General features: G+C 39.4%; 1 protein-coding gene across 9 annotated transcripts in view; it reads left to right on the top strand.

The window, feature by feature from the left end:
- Window positions 1–25,679, top strand: part of ARID1B (AT-rich interaction domain 1B) — a 497,144-nt gene that overhangs the window by 38,727 nt on the left and 432,738 nt on the right. For all 9 annotated transcript variants that reach the window (XM_040350968.1, XM_040350965.1, XM_040350967.1 and 6 more), the window contains exon 2: window positions 6,257–6,454. In XM_040350968.1, the coding sequence (XP_040206902.1) occupies window positions 6,257–6,454 (198 nt within the window). The remainder of the gene's footprint in view (window positions 1–6,256; window positions 6,455–25,679) is intronic.

The following is a 25,679-nucleotide window of genomic DNA, read 5'->3' as shown; positions in this document are numbered from 1 at the left end:
AAACTACAGCACGTGTGCATCTCAATCTAATTTATTTTGTAAAGCAGCCAGTTGACTTTGAAGTTCTGTGTACAGAATAGCCATGGAGAGAATACAAAGCATTCATCAAAGTGAGGAGCACAGCAAACTTTAACGCAGCTTCCAAATCATAATTGTGTGCTGCAGCCAATAAGGGCTTTCCATTGCACAAAATTCTGTTTTAATATGCCCGCTACAAATGGTACTTGCGTGGCACATTTTGTGAGTATTGTGGCCAACTGTAGGCTTCAGTTGTAGGGGCTGTTTGTATAAAATCAACCCAAAACTTGAAAATATGTTTAATGTGGTTTTAAATCTGCTTTTTTTTTTTATCTCTAAAACAAAGTTTTAGCTCGGCAAATAAAGAACCCAAAAGCTCAGTCATGGTGGTATTTTTTTTTTTTTACTTCACATATTTGTGTAATATGTGGGTTCATTGTGAGCCAAAATAACGGTGTCTAGTGAATCTCTCTCTCTCTGCGTGTGATGTCACCGATCGTCGTTTCACTATGACAGGGAAAGGACGATCGTGTCAGTCTCACTAGGAAGCGTGGGGAGAGGTTTGTTTTACACTTACCTCTCCCTGTTCTTCCTCTCTAATGCGATCGCGAGACACCGGCGACGCTCGGGTCTGCGGTTCCCGCGGGGGACGGTCACAGAACTTGGCTTCAGGTGGCGAGTGCACCTCCCCGCGGCACGCTCGTGCCCCACGGCTGGGCTATTAAAGGGGATGTACATGTATGCCCTTGTGCCCAGCCATGCTGCATACGTTTATCTGCGTGCGGTGGTCCTTAAGCGGTTAAGGAGGCTCTACTGTGCCTCATAAGAAGTGGAAAATGTGGCCTTGATGAAGAGGTGGCTTTCAACAATCATATCTTCCTCTATGATTTTGTGATCAAGTAAGGCCCTTTTCACACTGGGGCGGGAGGTGCGGTGGCGGTATAGCGCCGCTAAAAATAGCGGCTCTATACCGTCAGAATTGCCGCGGGATGCGGCCACTGGCGGTGCGGTGTTAACCCCCACTAGCGGCCGAAAAAAGGGTTAATACCGCCCGCAATGCGCCTCTACAGAAGCACATTGCGGGCATTATTACTACGGTTTCCCATTGTTTTAAATGGGAAGGAACGGTATACATACCGCTCCTCTCACCGCTCCAAAGATGCTGCTTGCAGAAGTTTTTTTTCTGTCCTGCCAGCGCATCGCCTCAGTGTGAAAGCCCTTGAGCTTTCACATTGAGAATGTTGGGCAGGAGTTTTTAAGGCGGTATTTAGGCGCTATTTTTAGCACTTTACCGCCTGAAAAAATCCTCGGTGTGAAAGGGGCCTAAAGCTCATGTTTAAACAGTTTTGGAGTGTTGGAGACTTCACTTTACTTGCATTGCAATGGTTCAGTTGGGGGGCTTGTGGCCCACATGATTATAACCTCTCTGGATAAACTGCCTTACACTGTGTAAGCCCACATCAGTTGATCATGGCTAGTAAACTGAACATTCCCTTATAAATGTGGAAAATATTGTTTATGGGTACAATTTTTGTTTTGGGCACAGCAACCAATCACCTGTGAAATCGGAAAAAATGGTATCTGGTTACTATGGGCAAAGCCTAAACTGGCCTGTAATTCAGTTTTCATGGAGAACGCCCAAACCCTCACCCTTCCAGACTGTATTCTTAGCACAGTCACTTCTGCATCTGAAGAGTGTCTCTATTTTGGAGATTTGTCAAAATAAAAGATTGCCATTTGGTGAGAAAATAAACATTTGTGTTTAAAGTTGCAAATAAAGTAGGTTATCCCATCTTCTAAACAACTTAAAGGTGTGTAAGATCTTGCAGGTGTCATATGTTTGCTGTTTGATGTTCATGTCTTAAGAATTTTGTGGAAATAGCTGCATTTATAATTCTCACACATTTTCATATTTCAATTAAAAAATTGTGCGCATTTTCATATTTCAAATAAAAAATTGTGCGCAAAGTGTAAAAAAAAAAAAATACAGAAAGCCATACTTTTTATTAAACATATTTCAAATAATTTTAATGTGGAGGTTCGCAAGAACTCAGAATTCATGAGATATGCCATTTAATATTTTAATATATGGTGAATTTGTAAATAATGATTTCTGTTTGCCGTTCTAGTAGGCTTAAATGTATTTTTTAAATGACTGTTTTTACCATGGTGGATCTCCAGTTCCCACATGTGTTTGTTTTTTTTCCTCTCCTACATTGCTTTTTGTACTGGTTTCAATTTTCCATATCTGTGTTTAAACATTGCAAAAGGTGCAAATGAAATTATGAAAATTGTGCGTCATGACGCCTTTTATAAGGAAAATAAATGTGTAGCGCTCAAACTGACTGTCAATAATGAAAATCAATTGCCAAAGAATGTGAAACGCATAACAATTATAAACAGAATGTGTGCATCAACAACATACAAGTCCCATATTGCAGGAAATAAATAAAGTGCCGCTGGGCACGTGGTTCAGTGTGAACTGTTGCGCCTGTTGGTTGGTGCCAAAGCGCAAAAAGTGATATAATCAACAATAGTTCGCTGAAAATATTCACATAAACCAAAACAAAATCAATCTAGTGAAAAAGTGAATGGATGAGATGAGTGATTTCTCCAATACGTGATAAAACCACCACCGAAAGCAATGCAGGCTTACCGGAACGTGTTGACTTAAGATGACATATGCCACCGAAAGTCAAGGGAGGCTTATAATGACTGGTGTCATATACGATCCAAGGCAGAGTAGTACGTCAACCGATCATCGTATCCTCTATGAGATAGGTGGATGGAAAGAGACTGGATACTATGCTGACGATAGAGTACCCAGGCTGGTTATTCCTCACAGTGTGTTAATGGTATATGGAGATAGGAGAAAAGAGGCCACATAGCGTAATCCCGTTTAAAATGGAATTATTTAATTACAGCTATAAAACTTACATTTAGCTGGAGTTAAAAGCACTTTGTATACAAATGGGGCGGCAGTGGAGTCCTCCCGACGTGTTTCGTGGTCATAGCATTTCGTCTGACGCCTTTTATAGTCTGTCACTTGTGAGTGCAGTTTTCATTAGACCAATTCGACAAATGGACAATGATCGATTGCTGATCAGGATATATATAGAATATTGATTACTGAAACAAAATGCAGAATTATCCTGAGGGTAAACCTGTATTGTGCTAAATAAAATGTATACTTTTTCAGTGGTGTGTATTTGTAAATTAAACAAGTAAAAGATCAGCTTTATGTGAACAACCTAATGTGCCGCTGTTTTAAATATTTTGCTTTTATTAATGATTTATTATTTTTATATGTACAGGAGGCAGCCATACTTGCTAATTTATATATGCAGACTTGACTTCCTGCTTTGTAACCTCACACAGTGGTTGTACTTTTGTTTTGTATCAGAATACAAGGCAAAGAGTCGTTTCTCACTGCAAACGATGAATTCCATGCATGACTGATGTCTCAAGAAACAGACTAATCACACTTGGGAACATCTGCTAGCATCTCATTTTAAAACCTCTAATTGTATTACATGTAAAATAAACATATTGAAAAAGAGGAAACTTGTAAAAAATTATAGTCATCAATATTTGCTTTTGCACACCATGCGTATGTCATTTGTTCTGTAGTACATTGTGTTGCTTAACTATAGGCAAAACTCTCCTCCTTTTTTATTTTATTTTATTTTATTTTTTCTTCATTTCATAAAGAAGGGAGGATTATAACTGGAATCGGAGTGTGTGTGTGTTTTTTTTTTGCCATCTGCGTCCCATTGTGGAGATTTCCCTTCACTTCCTGTCCCATAGCCAAACAGGAAGTGAGAGGAAATCCCTGCAAATTAATGGAATTCCTTGGTGTTCCCCAGGTTAACAGAGTGTCCCCATTAAAAGATTTCCCCTCTCTTACTTTTCTGGGTACATCCCACAATTTAGAATTTTCTTTTACTTTTTTCTTTTACTTTTCACTTTCAATGATAATGCTAAACTGGATAAATACAGCACGTGAATCTCCTTAATGGGGGTGTTCTGTCAAAATCTCCAATTACGTCTCTTCCGGTGACTCTCCAGAAGCAGTAACTGCAGATTTCAATGACTTTCACAGAACACCGGCAGAGTATACACTACGGTACATGATATAATGAGTGGACATTGTTAGTCCGCCTGCTAGTAACCAACAACATGGCCGCCTCCAAGGTACCGTAGTGTATACGCTGCTGGAGTTCTGTGAAAACAGCCAAGTCGTGCAAAATCTACATTTACTGCTGGGGAGAGTGACCGGAAGTGATGTAATTGGAGATTTTGACAAGTTGGCTCTTTTGACAGGGGCACAGACGGCAATAAAAACTGACAGGTGTTCCAATTTCTCTTCACTGTATCCAAAACTAAAAAAAAAAAAGCTTTTGCTTATACAATAAAAGTACCAGTGTATTCTGTACATTAAGGCTCATTAAAGAATATGTTAACCCAACATTTCATATTCCTGCTGTACCATGTACTTGTATGAAAAAGTATCCTGTTCTCTTTTGTATTGCTTCATTTTGTATAAAAATCCTTTGTGTTCCTGCCAGTCCCCTCCCGTCCTATTAAAAACAGGACCCACTAGGAATGAGAGGATGGGGCAGTTTTCTGGCAGTGCTAGAAACTGCTTTCCTCCACTGATCAGACTTGTGCTGAGACGCCTTTCCCCACAGCCATTCAGTGGGAAGACCAGTGTCCTGCTGTTTCTCCTCTCCCCATACAGCTGGGAACAGGGGGTATGTGATTTCTAAAAAAGGGGGGGGAGTGTTTTTTAGAGTGTGTGTGTTTTATTAAAAAAAATATATATATACACACACACACTCGTTTTGCCTTCTATTTTAAACTGAATAGGTTGTTTTACAAGGTGAGGTTTCACGTTACAGGTGGTTTAAAGTGGAGTTCCACCCATAAATATAACATTACATCAGTAGTTTTAAAAAAATGTCATTAGTCCTTCAAGATTTTTTTTTTTTTTTTTAGATGCCTTCAAAGTGTTGTTGCTAGGCAGAATAGTTAATCTTCCCTCTTCCTGCACCTAGGTGCTTAAAGGATCACTAAAGGAATTTTCTTTTTAGCTAAATCGCTTCCTTTACCTTACTGCAGTACTGGTTTCATGTCCTCATTGTTCGTTTTTGCTTTGAAGTTGCTGTAATTCTGCTGTGATCTCCACACTTCCTGCTTGTCTGGCTCCTTATAACCACAGTACCGGGAGCTTTTCACGGTGGTCTAAGCTGTCATTAATGTGTGTCTAAAACTTAACAGAACCAATCAGATTCATTTTAAAAGCAAAACACTGCCCTGGATTTGTTTGTTTTTGTTTTGTGTGTCTCTACTTCACAGGAACATGAAACCAGTTTAAAAGTGAAACTAACCTGCAGGCACATTATATGATTGATTTTTATCTATTTGTAATCATTTTTAAAAGGAATCGGTTAACATTTATGTCTCTATACCCTGTAAACAGTCATTTCAGCAAATTATTTTTTTTCCTTTAGTGACCCTTTAAGCTTCCTAACCTACACCGCACAGACTCCTGAGACTGTAGTGGGTGTAACTTTCCAGGAGTCTGTGCACTCCCCAGTCTCGAAGAATCATGTGACTTGGACAGTACAGGTGCTGAAACCTGATCTGAAACCTATTGCACTGCTTGTGCAGCACTGAGCATGTGCGAGATCTGCAATCCAGGAAGTTATACAGTCTAGCTTCATGATGCCCACACTTAAGATGGCCCCAGTCAATTTCTATTTTATAAAGTCTCTAAATGCTGTAACAACCTAACAAAACGGACCTTAGTTTACAGACTAACTTTACTAGAATACATTAAGCTTGTGTATTACAGGGGTATTTATATTTAAAAAGTGAAATTGTGGCCGGAACTCCGCTTTAAAGTGAATAGGCTGCTTTAAGGAAATACTATAAATGCACGAAAAAGGGAAAAAACTACACTGATGACTTGATATGCACACATTGAAAATAGTCCATGGGATTATAGCTGTTGCCCTAGTATAAGCTTGGAAGAGAAATTTGCACATTCTATGAAATATTTCATATACATCTTGCAAATACTTCACAACAGTATTCGTATAATTCGTATAATACTTGTCCTACTTTCCCTTCATTACTGATGCCTATAAGAATAGAATAAGAACAAATGCAAAAATGTATACATTTTAAATGGACATCATTGCATTCAAATGTTTTTTTTTTTTTTGTTTTCCAGCAGGGAAGTCCAATGGATCCAGTGGTAATGAAAAGGCCTCCACTTTATGGAATAGGGAATAGTCCCTACTCTCAGACACAGCAAAGCAGTCCTTATCCTGGCCAAGCATATGGACCTCCAGGACCACAAAGATATCCAATGGGAATACAGGGACGAACCCATAGTGGCATGGCAGGAATGCAGTATCCACAGCAGCAGGTTTGTGCTTTTAATTGGATAAATGAGTCTTCTGTTGAATGCCATTATTAGTAATAATATTGTGCAAAGGGCAATAATGTGTAAATGTAATGAGCCCTAGCCACCATTATTTAAATTTACTGTAATCATTGATGTATTACATGTTGCCATGGGTTAGCGCACTTTGTGAATTGTAGTTTGAACTAGCTTACTGTCTAAAAAAATTACATGAAAAAAATATGTGCTTCATGGTCATTGTTTGTACAGCCATTTTATTTGTAATTATAATCTTTTAGGATTTTTTTGGCCTATTGTAAGCCTTCCAGTCTCCCCTGGGCCTGATGTGCTTTTGGGAACACAATGCTTGTTTAAATTTGTGGTTATTAATTTTATTTGCATGTTAACCGCTTAAGCCCCGGACCATTTTGGTGGTTAAAGACCCGGGCCACTTTTTGCGATTCGGCACTGCTTCGCTTTAACTGACAATTGTGCGACCATGCGAAGTGGCTCCCAAACAAAATTGACGTCCTTTTTTTCCACCAATAGAGCTTCCTTTTTGTGGTATTTGATCACCTCTGCGATTTTTTATTTTTTTGCGCTATAAACAAAAGAGCGACTATTTTGAAAAAAATGCAATATCTTTTACTTTTTGCTATAACAAATATCCCCAAAAAATATATAAAATGTTTTTTTTTTTCCAGAGTTTAGGTTGATATGTATTCTTCTACATATTTTTGGTAAAAAAAAATCGCAATAAGCGTTTGGTTTGCGCAAAAGTTATAGCGGTAAAAAAAACAAACAGCCAGCAAATGTTTATCAACATTCCTCAGCGCTGAGAGATGGAGAAGAGATACAAAGTAACATTTGCCTTTTTTAGATGAAAGGAAGGAACTTCTGTCTAAATGAAGACAGTTTAACCACTTAAAGACTAAACCTTTTTCTGACACTTGTTTAAAATCTGATTTTTTTGCTAGAAAATGACTTAAAACCCCCAAACATTATTTATATATATATATATATATATATATATAGCATAAAATGGCGTACGTTGCAATTTTTAGGGAAAAAATACACTTCAATGAATTAAAATATAGCTAAACAGTAAAGTTAGCACGATTTTTTTTGTATAATGTGAAGGTTCTGGGGTGTCTTCATAGACTGTGCTTTGTGAATGACAAAACAGATCTCGGTAGAGACGCAATGCTGAAACTGATGTCAGCAGTTCTCTGGAACTACAGCCGAGCAGTAGTATCTGGGGAGGCTATGAGAAGCCTATTTCATGGGTTTGCATGACTACCCAATAAAAGCACATGAGATGTAAATCTGAAGTGGGGACTCAAGGATGGTGCCCTGATATAGGACCTTAAGGTCTTAAAGAGGATGTAAACCCTCTAAAAAAAAAAAAAAAAACCTGCAAGAGAAAGGCATAATGAGCTAGTATGCATAGCATACCAGCTCCTTATGAATTACTTACCTGAGATCGAAGCCCCTGAATGACTCTCGTTCTCTCTGTGACTCCGCCATGATACCCGAATGACTTCCGGGTATTGCGGCTCTGGCGCTGTGATTGGCCGGAGCTGCGATGCGCCGTAGACATCGGTGCAGTCTTTTCTGCAAATATTTCCTAAACCGTGTAGGTTTAACCACTTCCTTGCAGGGCATTTTCACCCCCTTCCTGCCCAGACCAATTTTTAGTTTAGTTTTACTAGTAATGGCGGCGATCTGCGTTTTTTTTTTTTATTGTGACCGTGACATTGCGGCGGACATATCAGACACTTTTGACACATTTTTGGGACCATTCACATTTATACAGCGATTAGTGCACTGATTACTGTGTAAATGTGACTGGCAGGGAAGGGGTTAACACTAGGGGGCGAGGAAGGGGTTAATATGTTCCCTAAAGTGTGTTATAACTGTAGGGGGAGGGGGACTTACAAGGGGAGGAGATCGATGTGTGTTCCTCTGTACTGGGAACACACATCAGTCTCCTCACCGCTGACAGGACATGGATCTGTGTGTTTACACACACAGATCCACGGTCCTGCCGTGATTGCGGGCAATCGCTGGTGCCCGGCAGACATCGCGGCCGCTGGGCACGCGCATCGGGTCCCGAACAATGCGGCAGGGGCGTGCACGCCCCCTAGCCGCCTGGGAATGAAAGGACATCATATGACGTCCACTCTGAGGGAAGGAAGGGTTCCCGCCGACGTCATTTTACAATGACTCGGTAGGGAAAGTGTTAAGAGATACTTGTTGCACCTACAGGTAAGCCTTAAAGCGGTTGTAAACCCGCATGAAATTTTTTTTTTTTTTTCCTCCTGTAAGGGAAAAGTCCTAATGAGCTAATATGCACCGCATATTAGCTCATTATTAAATACTTGCCTCGGAACGAGGTGTGTAGCACTTACCTGGTTCACGCCGAGCGAGATTTCATCTTGCCTCGGCGTGTCTTCCGGGTATCGCCACTCCAGCGCTGTGATTGGCTGGATCGGCGATGACGTCACTCCCGCGCGGGAGATTTAAAACTAGGCAAGGTCCGGCGGCTGCCGGTCCTTTCGCCGTAGATCCCCCCCCTGCGCATGCGCAGCGGCGCATTGCGAGGGGAATATCTCCTAAACCGTGCAGGTTTAGGAGATATTCTCCTTACCTACAGGTAAGCCTTGTTATAGGCTTACCTGTAGGTAAAAGTACAAAAAGTGGGTTTACAACCACTTTAATCTAGGCTTACCTGTAGGTTAAAGTGGTCTGTAAAGGTTAAACATCTCCAAACTGGAGTCGAAGGTTACCTAAAGTCTTCAACAAAGCGTCTCGAACCTTGTAAAAGCCTGCTGTAGATGCTGCTTTTATACAAACGATATAACAAAATATTGAGTATTGACAGAACAAACCTAGAACATTTTAATGATTTGCACATCCACTCTGGATATGGTGACGTAAAAGCAGCTTTTAAGCTTTGTACACCCTTTCATTCCACAAAGCAGGGTTAAATCTAATATTTTATCACCTGGATAAAGGGAATACAGCCAAGCCATCAAACCAAATGTCTTTTTTTATTTATTATGCTTTTAATTCTTATACTTCATCTAAATGGCAACATTTCTTCCACTTATCAATCATAGTAGTTGCCCTTACTTGGTCCAGTTTTGTGACAGATGTCAGCTGCCCAGCGTCATCTTCATACAAAGCCAAGGTGGTTATATGAAATGATTTTTGGTATGGAGTTACAACGTATTAAGTAGATGAGTGTTGAGATTTCCTGTTCATTTGCTAATTGCTGTATAATTGAAAATTATCCATAAGCAGGCAGTGACCTGGCACAGTGATTGGCTGCTGGCCCTTATCCTTCTTTTCACAGTGCTGATATAATTGGCTGAGCCACACTACAGTTATGATCACTAATATCCAACGAGGGAAAAAATGAATGGCTAATTAGAACACCAAATTTCTTTTGAATGGGAAAAAAACCTCTGTCATACAGTTACTGTAGCTCGGTGCAAAGCCGACGTATCCAAGCTTTTCCGTATAAACATAAATGTATAATTATTATCTTTATAGTAGCGGTCAGATGTCTGAGCATGTTATAAGCAAGATATTATGGTAATTTAGTTACGTTTTTTTTTTTTTCTCCCAGTTGTCTTTAATTTTAGTATAATAGTGTGTATGTGCAAGTATTTTTTATTTTTCTTAAATTCTGATAGCAGGAATCGGATACAGTAGTAAAATATTGTGATGGTGTGCGTTAAGGAAACCAGTACTGAAAAAAATAAAGTGTCACTGAAATGCAGCTTCTGAAGTTGCTGGTTGCCATGCTTAACCAATGGCTTCAATTTTGACTCATTGACTTAGAGCAAGCATGTAGTTCAGTAAGTCGGAGTGAATTACAGACTTCTGATCTCAAAAAGTATCCAACACTTATGAATATTAGCATATCCAGAAGTAGAGGTCAGCATAGGTAGCTTTGTTTTTATGGCTTTCGTTGCAATATAATTGGTTACTCTATGGGTGCGTACAGTAAGAAAATGGAGTGTTGCATCCCAGATGTCACCAGGGCCGCCATCAGGAATTATGGGGCCCCTTACACAGATTTAGGCTTGGGGCCCCTGGAGAAGAGAACCGGGGGGGGGGGGGATGCTGCTGCCGCCGCCTGAAATTGAGAAGCAGGGGAGGGGCTGCCGCAAATTGAGAAGCGGGGGCCCCTTTACAATATATATATATATATATATATATATATATATATATATATATATATATATATATATATATATATACCGGTAAATATAATCATATAGATAGATAGATAGATAGATTCTGAGGTATTTTTGACCCCAGATCTCGTATTTAAGAGGTCCTGTCATGCTTTTTTTATTTTCTATTACAAGGGATGTTTACATTCCTTGTAACAGGAAAAAAATGTTTTTTTTTTTTTTTAAAGAACAGTGTAAAAATAAAAATGTTTTTTTTTTAAACGCGCCTCGTCTTGCCGAGCTCACGTGCAGAAGTGAACGCATACGTGAGCAATGCCCGCATATGAAAAAGGTGTTCAAACCACACATGTGATGTATCGCCGCGATCTTTGGAGTGAGAGAAATAATTCTAGCACTATGCCTCCTATGTAACTCAAAATATGCAACCTGTGGATTTTTTTTTTTTTTTAAGCGTCACCTATGGAGATTTTTAGGGGTAAAAGTTTGGTGCAATTTTGAAGCATGACATATTGGGTATCAATTTACTCAGTGTAACATTATCTTACACAATATAAAAAAAAAATGGGCTAACTTTACCGTAAATTTTTTCCTAAAAAAAATGCACTTGTAAGACCCCTGTGCAAATACGGTGTGACAGAAAGTATTGCAAAGACCACCATTTTATTCTCTATGGTGTTTAGAATTATTTATTTTTTTTATTATGTTTGGGGGTGCTCAGTAATTTTCTTGAAAAATAATGTTTTTAACTTGTAAACAACAAATCTCAAAAAGAGGCTTGGTTCTTAATTGGTTAAAGGCCCAATCATAGCTGGCCCTTTACCACATGATCAGTTGTCCAGCCAATGACAGCTGAATACGGAAGTAAAAAGAAGCCGGTTAACAGCTTTTTTTTTTCCTTACGCTATCAGAAAGCCGTTAACTACCATTTTTTTGGAGGGTCATCACATGACTGCTGTGTCCAACCACAGCCGTCATGTGATGTAAACAGAGAGCCAGTTGCTAGTCGATCGGCTATCCTCTCCTCACACAGAAGTCGTCGGTGAGGAGAGCGGATCGCTGCAGCAGGCTGGTGATCAGTGAGTAGAAGCGTTTTTTTACAGCTTTTTACTCACTGATCACCAGTCTAGTGTCCCCACAATGTAAAACACACATGTCCCCAAAACACATGTCCCCACATATGTAGCAGTAAAATCACATGTCCCAATGATCATTTGCGCACACATGTTCGTGATCACCTGCTCACATCTGTACATGATCATTTGCGTAAATATGGCTGTGATCACGCAAACCAATTATACATGTTTTTTGTAAAAAAAATCCTTTCGTAGAATACATTTTGGCTTAAATTTTTGACAAAATTTGATTTTATTGGATTTTTTTAAAAATAGAATAAAGAAAATTATTATTTTTTTCCAAATTTCTTATATCACAAAAAAAAAAAAAAAATTGAGTCGTGAATAAATACCACCAAAAGAAAGCTCTATTTGTGTGAACAAAATGTAAAACATTTCATTTGGGTACAGCGTAGCATGACGGCGCAATTGTCATTGAAAATGCGAGTGCGCTCAAAGCTGAAAATTTGTCTGGGAAGGAAGGGGGCGAAAGTGCCCAGTATTGAGGTGGTTAATTAAATTTTTTTTTTTTTTTGGATTGACTTTCAGTACTGTATCTATTCGGAGCACTGAAAGTCAATCCAAAAAAAAAATTAAACTAATTTTATTTTTGTTTGAAAAAGAAGAAACCAAACAAAACTCGCTTGTGTACTTTTTTTAGTTTAGTTCTATTCAAAAGTCCATAAACAGATGTGACAAGTGTACCTATTATCTGTTTTTATATGCAGTATATAAAATTGTTAGGAATCCTGGTGATCATTTCATGAAAAATTGCAGGAAAGATGCAAAAACTCATAGTAAACACTTAAACATACTGTATTCTTTCTTGAATCCTTGTTATGTTTTAGAGCGTCATTTTGTTCAATTTATTTTCACCTTTTGGGTAAAGTATAATTTAGCTTTTTTCGCCTCTAACATTTCTATTATTGAATAAGCTCAGATAAACCCTGTACTGCTTTAAGGAATAACTATGTAAATACTGCCTTCTAATTCGGCCTTGGTAAATGCAAGTGGCCTGTAGGAAAGTTTTTTTGGCTTGGATCCTGCATAGCATTACTACGATCTGGAAAGAGGATATTTTGGACTTAGTGGCTAGCTTTCCAACTTGGAGATGTTGGACTGTTTCCAAAGAAAGTAATTTACTGTTGGCTTGGCAGGTTATGTACACAAACTTTTGCAAAAAGGTACTATATTAATTTCAGGCTCGAGTTTCTAAAGATCTTCTAAAAGAAGGAGCTCACGTTTTTTCTATAGGTCCTAATAATCCTAGGGGGACACTTTTTTTTTTTCCCTTAAGCTTCATCGTTTGTTCTCTTGATAGTTTCCTACTGTGATGGCAAGGTAGTACGTTTCCATTGAATGACAATCTAGACAGCAGTGGTTATATTTTTTCCTTACACCATGCTCTACAAATGGCTTTCATGAATAGTAATATGTATGTGCTCTTTTTGTATATCACGTGCACATTTTTTTTTTTTTTTTTGCTTTAAATTTTTAGTACTTGACTTGGTAATGGTTGATAATGATATTTCTGTTCTGTAATACCTGAAAAGCAAAAGACCTGACCATAAAAAGTTTATACCTAATGTAAGTATCTTGATCCATTAGCTATTGCTATAAATATTTATTATTGGTTAAAAATTATTGCTTGCAATGGAAAATTGCTTAAAGCGGTTGTAAAGTGTCGTTTTTATTTCCTAAATGGGTTCCTTTACCCACTTAAGCCCCGGACCATATTGCTGCCTAAAGACCCAAGGGGTTTTTACAGTTCGGGACTGCGTCGCTTTAACAGACAATTGCGCGGTCGTGCGACGTGGCTCCCAAACAAAATTGGGGTCCTTTTTTCCCCACAAATAGAGCTTTCTTTTGGTGGTATTTGATCACCTCTGCGGTTTTTATTTTTTGCGCTATAAACAAAAATAGAGCGACAATTTTGAAAAAAATGCAATATTTTTTACTTTTTGCTGTAATAAATATCCCCCAAAAACATATATAACATTTTTTTTTTCCTCAGTTTAGGCCGATACGTATTCTTCTACCTATTTTTGGTAAAAAAAATCGCAATAATCGTTTATCGGTTGGTTTGCGCAAAATTTATAGCGTTTACAAAATAGGGGATAGTTTTTTTGCATTTTTATTTTTTTTATTTTTTTTACTACTAATGGCGGCGATCAGCGATTTTTTTTCGTGACTGCGACATTATGGCGGACACTTCGGACAATTTTGACACATTTTTGGGACAATTGTCATTTTCACAGCAAAAAATGCATTTAAATTGCATTGTTTATTGTGAAAATGACAGTTGCAGTTTGGGAGTTAACCACAGGGGGCGCTGTAGGAGTTAGGGTTTACTTTGTGTGTGTTTACAACTGTAGGGGGGTGTGGCTGTAAGAATGACATCATCGATCGTGTCTTCCCTATAAAGGGAATGACGCGATCGATGCGCCGACACAGTGAAGCACGGGGAAGCCGTGTTTACACACGGCTCTCCCCGTTCTTCAGCTCCGGGGAGCGATCGCGACGGCGCGGCTAAAAACAAATAGCCGCGCCGTAGTCCCGGATCGCTCCCCGAGCGGACCCGACCTCCGCATGTACCGGGGGGGGGGGGTCCCGATCGGACCCCCCACCCACGTCTAGCAGAGGACGTACAGGTACGTGGATGTGCCTGTCCGTGCCATTCTGCTGACGTATATGTACATGAGGAGGTCGGGAAGTGGTTACGCTAGTACATTTTTGGTTCACTTAGCTTTTTCCTTCGATTTCCCTTCTAAATGTTTTTTTTTTCTTTGTTTTCTTTGTCTGAATTTCTCACTTCCTGTTCCTCCTCAGTAAGCTGTTCTGGCTGACTAACCCCCAGCCAGAACAGCTCGGATGATGGTGTGAAGTTTACTGAGGAGAAACAGGAAGTGAGAAATTCAAAGGAAAAAAAACAATTGGCTGAATGTCAATCTTTTAATAGGGCAATAATTCCAGGCACAGGGCCAAAATGCAAATGTTTCAATAAGGAATTTAGGTATAGGTACTACAATCCTATTGAGAATCTGAGGAAATGTGTAAAAAATGTATTGTGCCTCCAATACCATAAGTATAACGAGAAAAATTGAACACCTTTTTTTTAATTAAGATAAATGTCTCCTGTCCTGAGCAGTGTGAAAAAGTGGCAGTTGCTTAGTGCATCATATTTCATTTAAAAATGTTTTTTTTGGTTTTTGCTTGCCTTAAACTCTCACTCGCTCTCTCTATTAAAAAATATACTTTATTATGTTAATAAATGCACTCAACGCTGCTGTAAAACTTCATTGCAGAAGAAACGGCATTGTCATCTTGTTACAGGGGATTTCAGAAAAAAAAAACACTGGGCCAGATTCACAGAACAGATACGATGGCGTATCTGCTGATACGCCGTCGTATCTGTTGTTCTATCTATGCGACTGATTCATAGAATCAGTCGCATAGATAGCCCTAAGATCCGACAGGTGTTATTGAATTACACCGTCGGATCTTAGGATGCAATACTTCGGCTGCCGCTGGGGGGAGTTTGCGTCGTAAACCAGCGTCGGGTATGCAAATTAGCAGTTACGGCGATCCACGAAGATTTTTCCCGTCGGCGCAAGTCGTAGATACCCCTCGCAAAGTTAAGCAATTTTTTTCATTGCTTAACTTTACACCAGCCATGTCAAAGTATGGCCGTCGTTCCTGCGTCGCTTTTGAATTTTTTTTTTTCCGGCCGTCGCGATTCACAAACAGGTCGCGCCGCCGTAATTTCTTGCAAATCACGTCGGGGAAAAAAGCGAACGGAGCATGCGCAGTACGTCCGGCGCAGGAGCGCGCCTAATTTAAATGGTACCCGCTCCATTTGAATTGGGCCGCCTTGAGCCGGACGTGTTTACGATACACCGCCGCAAGTTTCCAGGTAAGTGCTTTGTGGATCGGGCACTTGGACTGAAAACTTGCGGCGGTGTAACGTAAACGGGGTACGTTGCGCCGCCACAATTGTACCAGAATCTGGCCCACTGTCCTTCATTAAGAACAGGACTGGTGTTAAGCTGGTCATACATGTTCTTTCTTTCTTTCTTTCTTTCTTTCTTTCTTGTGGGCGGAAAAAACAAGACTGAACCAATTCCCCCATCCACACATTTAAAGGTGGATGGGAGAATGCTCCCCACTGCGCCATTGTATTATGACAGTGGGGAGGCCCCCAGCTGTCCGAATACACGGAGCAGGATGCAGCCATTGGCTGCAGCTGCTGGACAAGCAACTTTTATCCGACTGGGTGGTTGCACAAAATCTGATCGGTAGATCGACTTCAGTTTAGCTGCAGTGGCCACATATGGATCAAAATTCAGCCAGTCCCAGACAAATTTCAAACCATCTATGACCACCATTACTGGTGCATCACGCAAGGCTTTTGACGTGTGACTACACCCAATGAGTTTGCTGGTTTTTGCATTCTTTCCATTAATTTGTGATATTGTACTGCTTATGTAAAAATCACTTATTGGTCTATGTGCATCTATTTGGATACAAAGTATTAATCAGTATGTGGTATTCACTTTTTATCTTCCACTTTTATATTCTTCAATTAGCTGCAAAGCTCCCGGTAAATCACCGGAATGCATAAAATGTACTCAAATTAGAATATAATTTAGTCACCTGTGGTGCGATTTTGCTCAGTAAGAGCTACTCTGTTCTAGAGAATGATCCCCTTTGTGTATAGTTAAGATGTTTTGTTTTTCTGACAAACGCTATAAGTAAATCTCTCGACCTTTAGCCTGATCGTTTATTTGCCAGCAGAGCCGTTTGATACAGTATCTTAACAGTCTGCTTTTACCCAATGGGGAGCATTTTATTCTATGTATTATTGCTGTTGTTGTTTTTATTATTATTGTTGCTATTACAGCTCCCTTTCATTATTCCTAAGTGTTACCTCTTGGAAGGTTTCATTAACTTGCTATACTGGTACAAGCTCTAAAAGGCATAGTAAAATGCGTGTGTAAGAACTTACACCTTACAGAACAAATAAGACCGCAACCTATCTTTATTTTGTTTGTTTCACCACACAAATCTTTGCTTTGACATCTTAAGAGGGATTAAAGAAAAAAAAATTGAATGATGAAAGAAATGTTTTATTTTATTCCCATTCTTTTGGAAATAGTGGAATGAAAAGTGCTTATGGATTCCCAGTGGACTTCTGAAATTGTAGGGCTATGGTGAATGCAGTGCTGAAATGTTTTTTTTTTTTTTTTTTCTTCTATTATATTTTGGAGTGTATTGAAACAAAAAAAAAAAAAAAGAAAAGTTATCCTTTTGCTGTAAACTGGGTCTGCTGCAGTTTTTTAAGCAGTTCCAGTTGGAAATATGAGCCATGCAGCAGCCATTATGATAATCACAATCATGCAAAATTGTAATTGTTTGGCTGTTTGTATGTATATAGTTTGTATTGTGAGACAGAAAGTACTACATTTTATTTCATTTGCATATGGGAGTGTGGTGGAAGGGTGGGAGTGCCTTCATCTCAAAGTCCTATAGAAAAATGCATACCGTCCTTGTTATGGGACTATTAGAACAGCAACACAGTTAAGTATGCTCCAAAATAGTATCTACTTATCTATTTGTTTACTTTGTAGAAAAACCTTATCTACATAAGAGTGTCCCTGAGAAAGATCTAGATCATCTCATTGTTCGTCTCTGTAGCTCATGCATAATATGTAGGTTTTATTCTCACATTTTATGCTGTGGCCACTGTACACTTTTTTTTTTTTTTTACCCGCAATGCTTTTTAACACTTTTATAAACTTTGATGTGGTAATAAAGATTTATGCTTTTTATACAATTTTAGAGCATACTTGTCCATGTTGCCATTCTAATATCCTCCTTGTTACGGGACTATCTTTTTCTATTTTATTTTTATGTTTACGTTTCTGTGGAGCTTGATATACCTTTTTTTTTAAGGGAAACTTGCATAATCCTTCCTTCTCCCCACCCCTTGTAAAGATCTTAAAGCGGAGGTTCACCCTAAAAACATTTTTCTAACATTACATTGTGCTCACTTCCAACATTGAAAGTATGCTGATTTTTTATTTATTTTTTTTGCTGTACATACCGTCGTATAGCTATTCCCCCCCCCCCCCCCCCCGACTTCCGGATAGTGGCTCCCGCAGAGTAGGCGTTCCTATGCAGAGGCTAAGTGATTGACGTGATGACAAAAACTTCCCCCCGGTGCATAAGGCGCGTCACCAGTTTGCGAAAGAAGCCGAACGTCGTTGCGCAGCCGCCGTATAGAGCCGACTCGCAGTTCTGCTTCTTTCGGAAACTTGTGACGCGCCTTATGCGACCGGGGGGAAGTTTTTGTCATCGCGTCAATCACTTAGCCTCTGCATAGGAACGCCCATTCCCGCGGGAGCCACCACCCGGAAGCCGGGGGGGGGGGGGGGGAATAGCTATACGACGGTATGTACAGGAAAAAAAAACAGCATACTGTCAATGTTGGAAGTGAGCACACTGTAATGTTTTTAGGGTGAACCTATGCTTTAAGGTAAAGACTTTAGGGGAAAAAAATGTAATCACCTTGCACTCTTTCCTCCTGATCACTTGCCTGGGTGGGGGTGAAAACGCTGGTTTTCAGCTGGGCATTATGCATCCCATGACATTATTCTCCATAGTAACAAAAAAAAATGGCTTCAGCTTGGTCTCCTACCCATGGAAGAACCCCATTTACAAGTTCACCCAGTAAAGGGCTAATCATAGAGGTCTCAAGTTTTAAGCTTCTACTGGGTGGAACATGTTAAAGGGGTTCATCCATGAGTAGAAGACCAAGCTGTAGCCATTTTCTGTAGTGAGGAGCGCACTACATGTTGTTTCAGTGTGCGGACTGGTGCCATTTTGTTGTAATCCTCTGTGTCTGATGAGCCGGTAGAGCTGCATAATTAATCGTTAAAGTGGATGTAAACACACTCTCATCCCTTATAAACAACTGCCATAGTACTGATCTATAAGGATATAGATGCCTCCTTCGTGTATCCTTACCTGTCAAATGTCTCCCCTCTGTCTGTTATGAGAACTGAAAAATTGCAGATTCTGTGGGTGGGTCTGTTGTCTGGAGCTCGGTGGGTGGAGTCATGATGTCAGTAGACTCCCCGCCCACCTCTACACTCCCCTGTGTATTCCTTACACTAAATTCTGCTATGATCACTAACATCCAGTCAAAATCCAGAAAAGTAACCACATGACTTCAGAAAAGGAGTGGAGGTGGGAAATAAAAAATATTGCCTGTCACAGGCTAGTGCATGAGATATGTAAATAACCTGTCATTCTCAGCAAGGGGGAAGAATGGACAAAATTGTTCCCATGTTTGTCCGTTTATCTCACTGAAAAAAGAAAAGAGAATTGCTCAGAGCTGGATTAATTCTTTGTGGCAAGACTGGGCAAAGATGATAGGAAACATTACTGTTTCTACATTGTGACAGCAAAAAAATAAATAAAAATGTGGGTTTACATCCACTTTAAAGAATCAAGATTGCCGTTCTACCCCCCTCATGATCTTAAAATGGCATTTCCTCGATTCAGTGCAGAGCTGTTCTCTGCTGACGGCTTTCCAAAAAAAAAAAAAGCAGGTAGCCTGCCACATTTATCACATCGGAGATCAAGAGAAACATTGTAACATTTAGTTATTTTAAAATCAAAGGGATGAACTTTGGTCTGCAAATGAGGTCCTTTTAACCACTTTAAAGACTAAACAGTTTTTCTGACACTTGTTTCTTACAAATTACAATCAGTATTTTTTTGCTAGAAAATTACTTAGAACCCTCAAACGTTATATATTTTTTTTAGTAGCGACCCTGGAGAATAAAATGGCGGTTTGTGCAATATTTTATGTCACACTATATTTGCGCAGCAGTCTTTCAAGTGCATTTTTTGGGGGGGGGGGGGGGGGGAATGCACTTTAATGATTAAAAAAAATAAAAATAAACCGTAAAGTTAGCCCATTTTTTTTTGTATAATATGAAAGATAGTCACACCGCGAAAATCGGGATCCTTATTCTAACCAAAAAAATCATGATTTTCATTTTAGCCGGAATCGTGCAGCTCTACCAGTCGTGTTAAACCCAAACAGCACCTGCAACATTGTGGCCAGTCGGCTAGGATAACAAATTGGCGCATTCAAGCACTATTCATTTTTTTTTTTTTTTTTTTTTTTTTCAGGGAGGGGGGGGGGTACTCTTATTTTACTCTCACCCCTGAAGGAAAATGGCCCTGCTAATACAATCGTATATCCTATAATAATACAGGCATCTTGCTCTGTTAATACCAGCCCATGAGCATGAGGTCTAGCGCATGGAAATACAGGAGTTGTACCTCCTATAAAAAACTTTCTTAGAAAAATGTTTCCTATTGAAGAAACAAAATGACAGTTTGGGAACTGAAGCATAGGATTCCTCCAGAATCCTGTTACCCTAATGAAGCTTGAAAATACTATCTCTGTGGGCTGGACACTTCAGAATGAAGATGAGGGGCTCCTTGATCCTTCTTGTGCCTTAAATGGAGAAGAGACCTTGCACAACACGAGACTCATTATAAATTATTTAAACCTGAACTATCATAAACCACAAAACCACAGTTTTTCTGCTTAATTTGTCCCAATTAATGAACAAAAATCTGATTTTAAGTGTTGCTTGTAAGTGCAGTTTCTCTGCTTAAAAAGCTTCCTAGTAGCATCGCAGCCCTATCTCTGTTCGAAAAAGGCCGATGTAAGGCAATGTATTAATGGTAAAACACTATGGGGAAGATTTACTTTGGTTATTGAATGACTTTTATCATCCAATCATTTGCAAGCAAAAATTAATTTTATTATTTTGCTTGCTGGTGATTATTATTTTTTTTCCTTCATCATGTCATTCACTAAGTGTAATTATGATGCAACTGCAATCTCTAACACACTGTCTTATTTATTAAAGGCACTTGCATTGCAGTGTCAATTTATGCAGTGCATTACATATATATTGTACATTCACATCGGTCCCTGCCCTCAAGGAGCTTGCAATCTAAGGTCCCTAAATCACATTCATTCATACATACACATACCAGGGCCAGGACAATAGACATTAGCCAATTAACCTACCAGTATGTCTTTGGAGTGTGGAAGGAAACTGGAGTACTACAAGGCTTCTAAACACTACAGTTGTGGTTAGCAACATAACCCCCATCTTGGACAATAAGTAGAGGCGTTATGTTTTCCTATACCACGGATGGGCATTAGTAAGGTAGCACTTATTTGTACCTGTCCTGAATTAGTCTAGGTACTTAATTGACAGTACATCCAGAATCACTAAGAAGACAGTACAGTGGCTAATTGGTTGGCACTTCTACCTAGCCGCACTAGGGTCATCGGTTTGCATTTCAACCATGGCACTACCGGCCTGCAGTTAGCATGTTATCCTTGTACCTGTGGGTTTCCACCTGCAGGCTTGATCAGCCCACCAGCTTTTTGGCATTTTTTCAAGACACCCCAGAAGAAACCAGAGGGTACCCTGATTGAAAAAAGGCTGAAGTCAAGTTTTAAGCCAGCAGGATACACAGAACCATAAAAGAACCTAGTCCTTTCAGTACAGGCACTGCCAGAGCAAGTCAGGAGGCCAATGTTGTTGTTTTTTTTTTTTTTAAGTGATGGTGGAAACCCCTGCGAGGGCTACAGTTTTTGTTGGAACTTTAACTTTCTCTTTTAAATAAAAGTGTGCCAACCACTCATTAAACAGTATTTCCTAACTGAACGGTTTGGAAAGCACTGTACCTTGAGTAAAAACCCCTGGAATATCACACTGGTTTAGTATTTTTTTAATATCTGCCTTGAGTTCAGCTTTACATGTTGGTAAGCTGAATATTCAGTTCAAGTTACGCATAACTTAAGTGTGTGTTGACATGCTTGGTAAGGCGTCATAGTTTTCTGTCCAGCTCATACCTCACTGGATATTTTTAAGCATGCTTTGCGTTACTTAGCTATTGCTACTTCAAAGCAGTTTTGGTTCATATTGTATCATGGAAATGACATTAACCTTTTCGCTGATGCCAACATTCTGTTTGACAGTACTATGTTCATATTAATATGTTGTTTTCCAGGTAAATCCTTTGCTGATGTGTCTACCATTTATATATATATATATATATATATATATATATATATATATATATATATATATATATATAGTAGATTAATTCATTATGGGATGACACAGACTACTGCATAGTTTCATAATCACTTTTATGTTCTGAGTTTTTGCTTCTATCAATATCCCCCATGTTAGCAATTTTCGGAGACTGCAGTTAACATTGTACATATTCTTTAAAATAAGAATTACATTTTTTTAATTTCGTTTTCAATCTTTTTATATTTGAAGCTTTTATTATAATAAAACCTGGCGATCCTGCCATGGAGGTTATTTTCTAGTTACTTTTTCTTATGGGGTGACAGCTGTCTTCCAGCTGTGCTCCTGCATTGTGATGCTGTCACATGTGCCCCTAGTAGAGACTACAATTGATCTGCTGATCCAGAGGAATAATGTGTAACTAATGCCTGAAGCAAGTGCTTGTAGACAAGTGGCCGAAAAGGCTGGAGGAGATCAGAAGTACTGAGAAACAAATGAAAAAATAAAACTGAAAATAAAAATACTGACAATTGTTTGCTATACAGGGTCTTGGCAAACTTGGTATCATCCCATCCTGTTTAGAACTACTTGAAGATCTAAGTCCCAACTCTTGGAAAATACCTGCACACTGTCTAGCCACCTCTTAAGAGATGTATAGGTTTTAAAAATCAAATAAAAATTAAGAATCGTACTTACCGTGGTGGATGCAGCATCTGTCCCCTGGCGCCTCTAACACTGAGAACTGAGCGATTGAACACTGCTGATCGCTGGGTTATCCCAGCTCCCTAAGCAGAGAGCTGCTGACTGTCAGTAGTAGTAGTTTTAATGTTGTTGAAGATAATGTGATTTCCCTTCTTAAAGCGGTGTTTTAGCCAAAATTTTACTTTTTAAATAAAAATACCCCTATACTACACAAGCTTAATGTATTCTAGTAAAGTTGGTCTGTACATTTTAAGGTCTGTTTTGTTAGTTTTTATAGCAGTAGTTTATAAAATAACAAACTTACAGCAGGCCATGGGCATCTGAAGCCAGACTGTATTTCTTCCTGGATCTCATCCTTGTTGCAGATCTCGCACATGCTCAGAGCAGCACAAGCAGTGTAATAGGTTTCAGGTCAGGTTTCCATAGCAACGCCAGTGTCAGAGGAAGTTGGTCCTTCCCAGGAGGCATTGCAAACAGGAAATGGTGCGATGGGCCATGGCCAGGGAGGAGGAAGTGAAAAATGAATACAGCAGATATACAGTAGGTGCTGATAAAAAAAAAAAAAAATTGTTTACAGTGCACAGTTTAGTGAGGGATGCTGAAGAGTTGTAAAAGTGGGTGGAACTTCACTTTAAACTGGAAAATAGACTTCCATTTTAAAGGTGAGAGTACATGGAGATTCTTAATACATGATATACCTGGATATGTGCGGAAAAATACGGATAGATAAGTGAATACAGATAGATTTTGGTACATGCTTTAATAACAGGTAATACAGCCTGTTGGCAATCTACCAAACAAAGCTGTAAGCAGAATTAGAGTTTCACGGGCATTAGAATTAAAAGTATTTAGTTGGTGACATCAAGTGGATTTAAAAAGCAGTTTCTGGACTTCAGATATTGCTGAGGCAAATGTACCCAAGAAGACCTCCTAAGCCACTCAGTCTTTAGCTGGAAGAACATTTATAGAAACAGGAGCAAAAGGGAAAAATATATATATATATATATATATATATATATATATATAATATATATATATATTTATATATATTTATGTTGTGCAGCTTGGCTGCTACTTGAAGTGGTGTGCATATTCTATGGAGCCAAAATAATGCTGGAATCGCACCAAAGTAGTACAGGAACTTTTTCTTGGTTGCATTGATGTGAACGGGCAACATTTAAAACAATGTGACTTCTATTGTCATGCAATTCTGTGCAACTCAAGTCACATCTGAAATATCACTAGTGTAAATGAAGCCTTATTAAAGAGGAGTTCCACCCTAAAAATGGACCTCCGCTTAACCCACTCCTCGCCCCCTTACATGCCACATTTGGCATGTAATTTTTTTGGGGGGGGGAGTGGGGGCTTTAGGAGAAGGGGACGTCCTGTCCCACTTCCTTCTTCCGCCGAGGGGCTGGAAAGGCGATTAGCTTAATCGCCTTTTCACAGCCCCTCCCTGTAGGCGAGCGCCTGTCCAATCGGATGGCGCCGCGCCCCCTCGCGCATGCGCACCGCCGTTCGCGCATGCGCAGTGGGTGCCCGGCCGTGAAGCCGAAAGCTGTCACTGCCGGGTGCCCACAGTAAGAATGAAGACGCCGGCCGGCGAGGGGGGGCGAGGAGCGGAGCCGTGGAGCAGGTAAGTGTCAGTTTATTAAAAGCCAGCAGCTACACTTTTTGTAGCTGCTGACTTTTAATAAACTAAAAAAATGGCTGGAAAACCTCTTTGTGGCAGAGACACTTTCCCTTCCTGCTGTCCCTGTTCTGTTTTTGTGAGTGCTGTTTTAATGTCATGCAAGTGCTACTATTTTAAAAAGCTTCCTTTTCCTTCTATATGTTGAATGTAGCAGCCATATTCACTCATTAAACATGCATGCTCTGCTTTCTGGTTGTGCCTTGCTGATCATCTGTAAGACTTTCAGTCAAGGTCAGTATGTATGAAAACAATTTAATTATTTATTTATAAGCTCTAGACTTAAACAACATAAAACACTTGCACCGCTTAAAAAAAGAGTGATCTAGAATCCCAACATTTAGGTCACAATAGGGATCTGTATTCTATTCAAGGCTAAAAATAGGTAATTTGTTAGTAAAGTGATCTGATAATACTCAATTTGTCTTATTGATTGACGTGATGTATGAATTGCAATGTTAGGTACACTTTAAATGATGGACAGCAGCAGCAGCTGGGATAAACATCTTTCCAGGCCCGCAGGAACTTTTTTGACATTGCATATTGTAAATATGGCACAATATGACATGCTGACAGGAACTCGGCAAAATGATGGAAAACTCTTATGTACTACCTACTGAGGAAGACTGGAGGCAGAGTGGGGCCTTTTTAAGGTCAACAACTCGGCATGTATTAATGTATAAAGCCATACAATTCATTAAAAATGCAGATTTGTATTCACAATTGCCAGTTTTCCCTGTTAGCATTAAGGGCGGTGACAACTTGAAAAACTGGTTTTTGTTTTGCATTCTAGAATTGAGCTAAAGGTTGATGTCACTGTATTGAACTATACACCTGTGAACATTTTTCTTATGGTTATGTATTTATTACAGGTACAGTGCCTTGAAAAAGCATTCATACCCCTTGAAATTTTCCACATTTTGTCATGTTACAACCAAAAACGTAAATGTATTTTATTGGGATGGACCAACAAAGTGGCACATAATTAAGTGGAAGGAAAATGATAAATGGATTTCAACATTGTTTTACAAATATGTGAAAAGTGTGGCATGCATTTGTATTTAGCTCCCCTCAGTCAATACTTTGTAGAACCACCTTTTGCTGCAATTTTGGTCTCCTCTGACCAGAGCACCTTCTTTCACATGTTTGCTGTGTCCCCCACATGGCTTCTTGCAAACTGCAGATGGGACTACTTTTGGCTTTCTTTCAACAATGGCTTTCTTCTTGCCACTCTTCCATAAAGGCCAGATTTGTGGAGGGCACAACTAATAGTTGTCCTGTGGACAGATTCTCCCACCTGAGCTGTTAATCTCTGCAGCTCCTCCAGAGTTACCATGGGCCTCTTGGCTACTTCTCTGATTAATGCTCTCCTTGCCCGGCCTGTCGGTTATGTGGACG

The sequence above is a fragment of the Rana temporaria genome, chromosome 4 (assembly GCF_905171775.1).
Source record: "Rana temporaria chromosome 4, aRanTem1.1, whole genome shotgun sequence".
In the NCBI taxonomy this organism is placed as follows: domain Eukaryota; kingdom Metazoa; phylum Chordata; class Amphibia; order Anura; family Ranidae; genus Rana; species Rana temporaria.
Note: the sequence above shows the minus strand (reverse complement) of the source record. Positions and strands in the feature narration are given on the sequence as shown.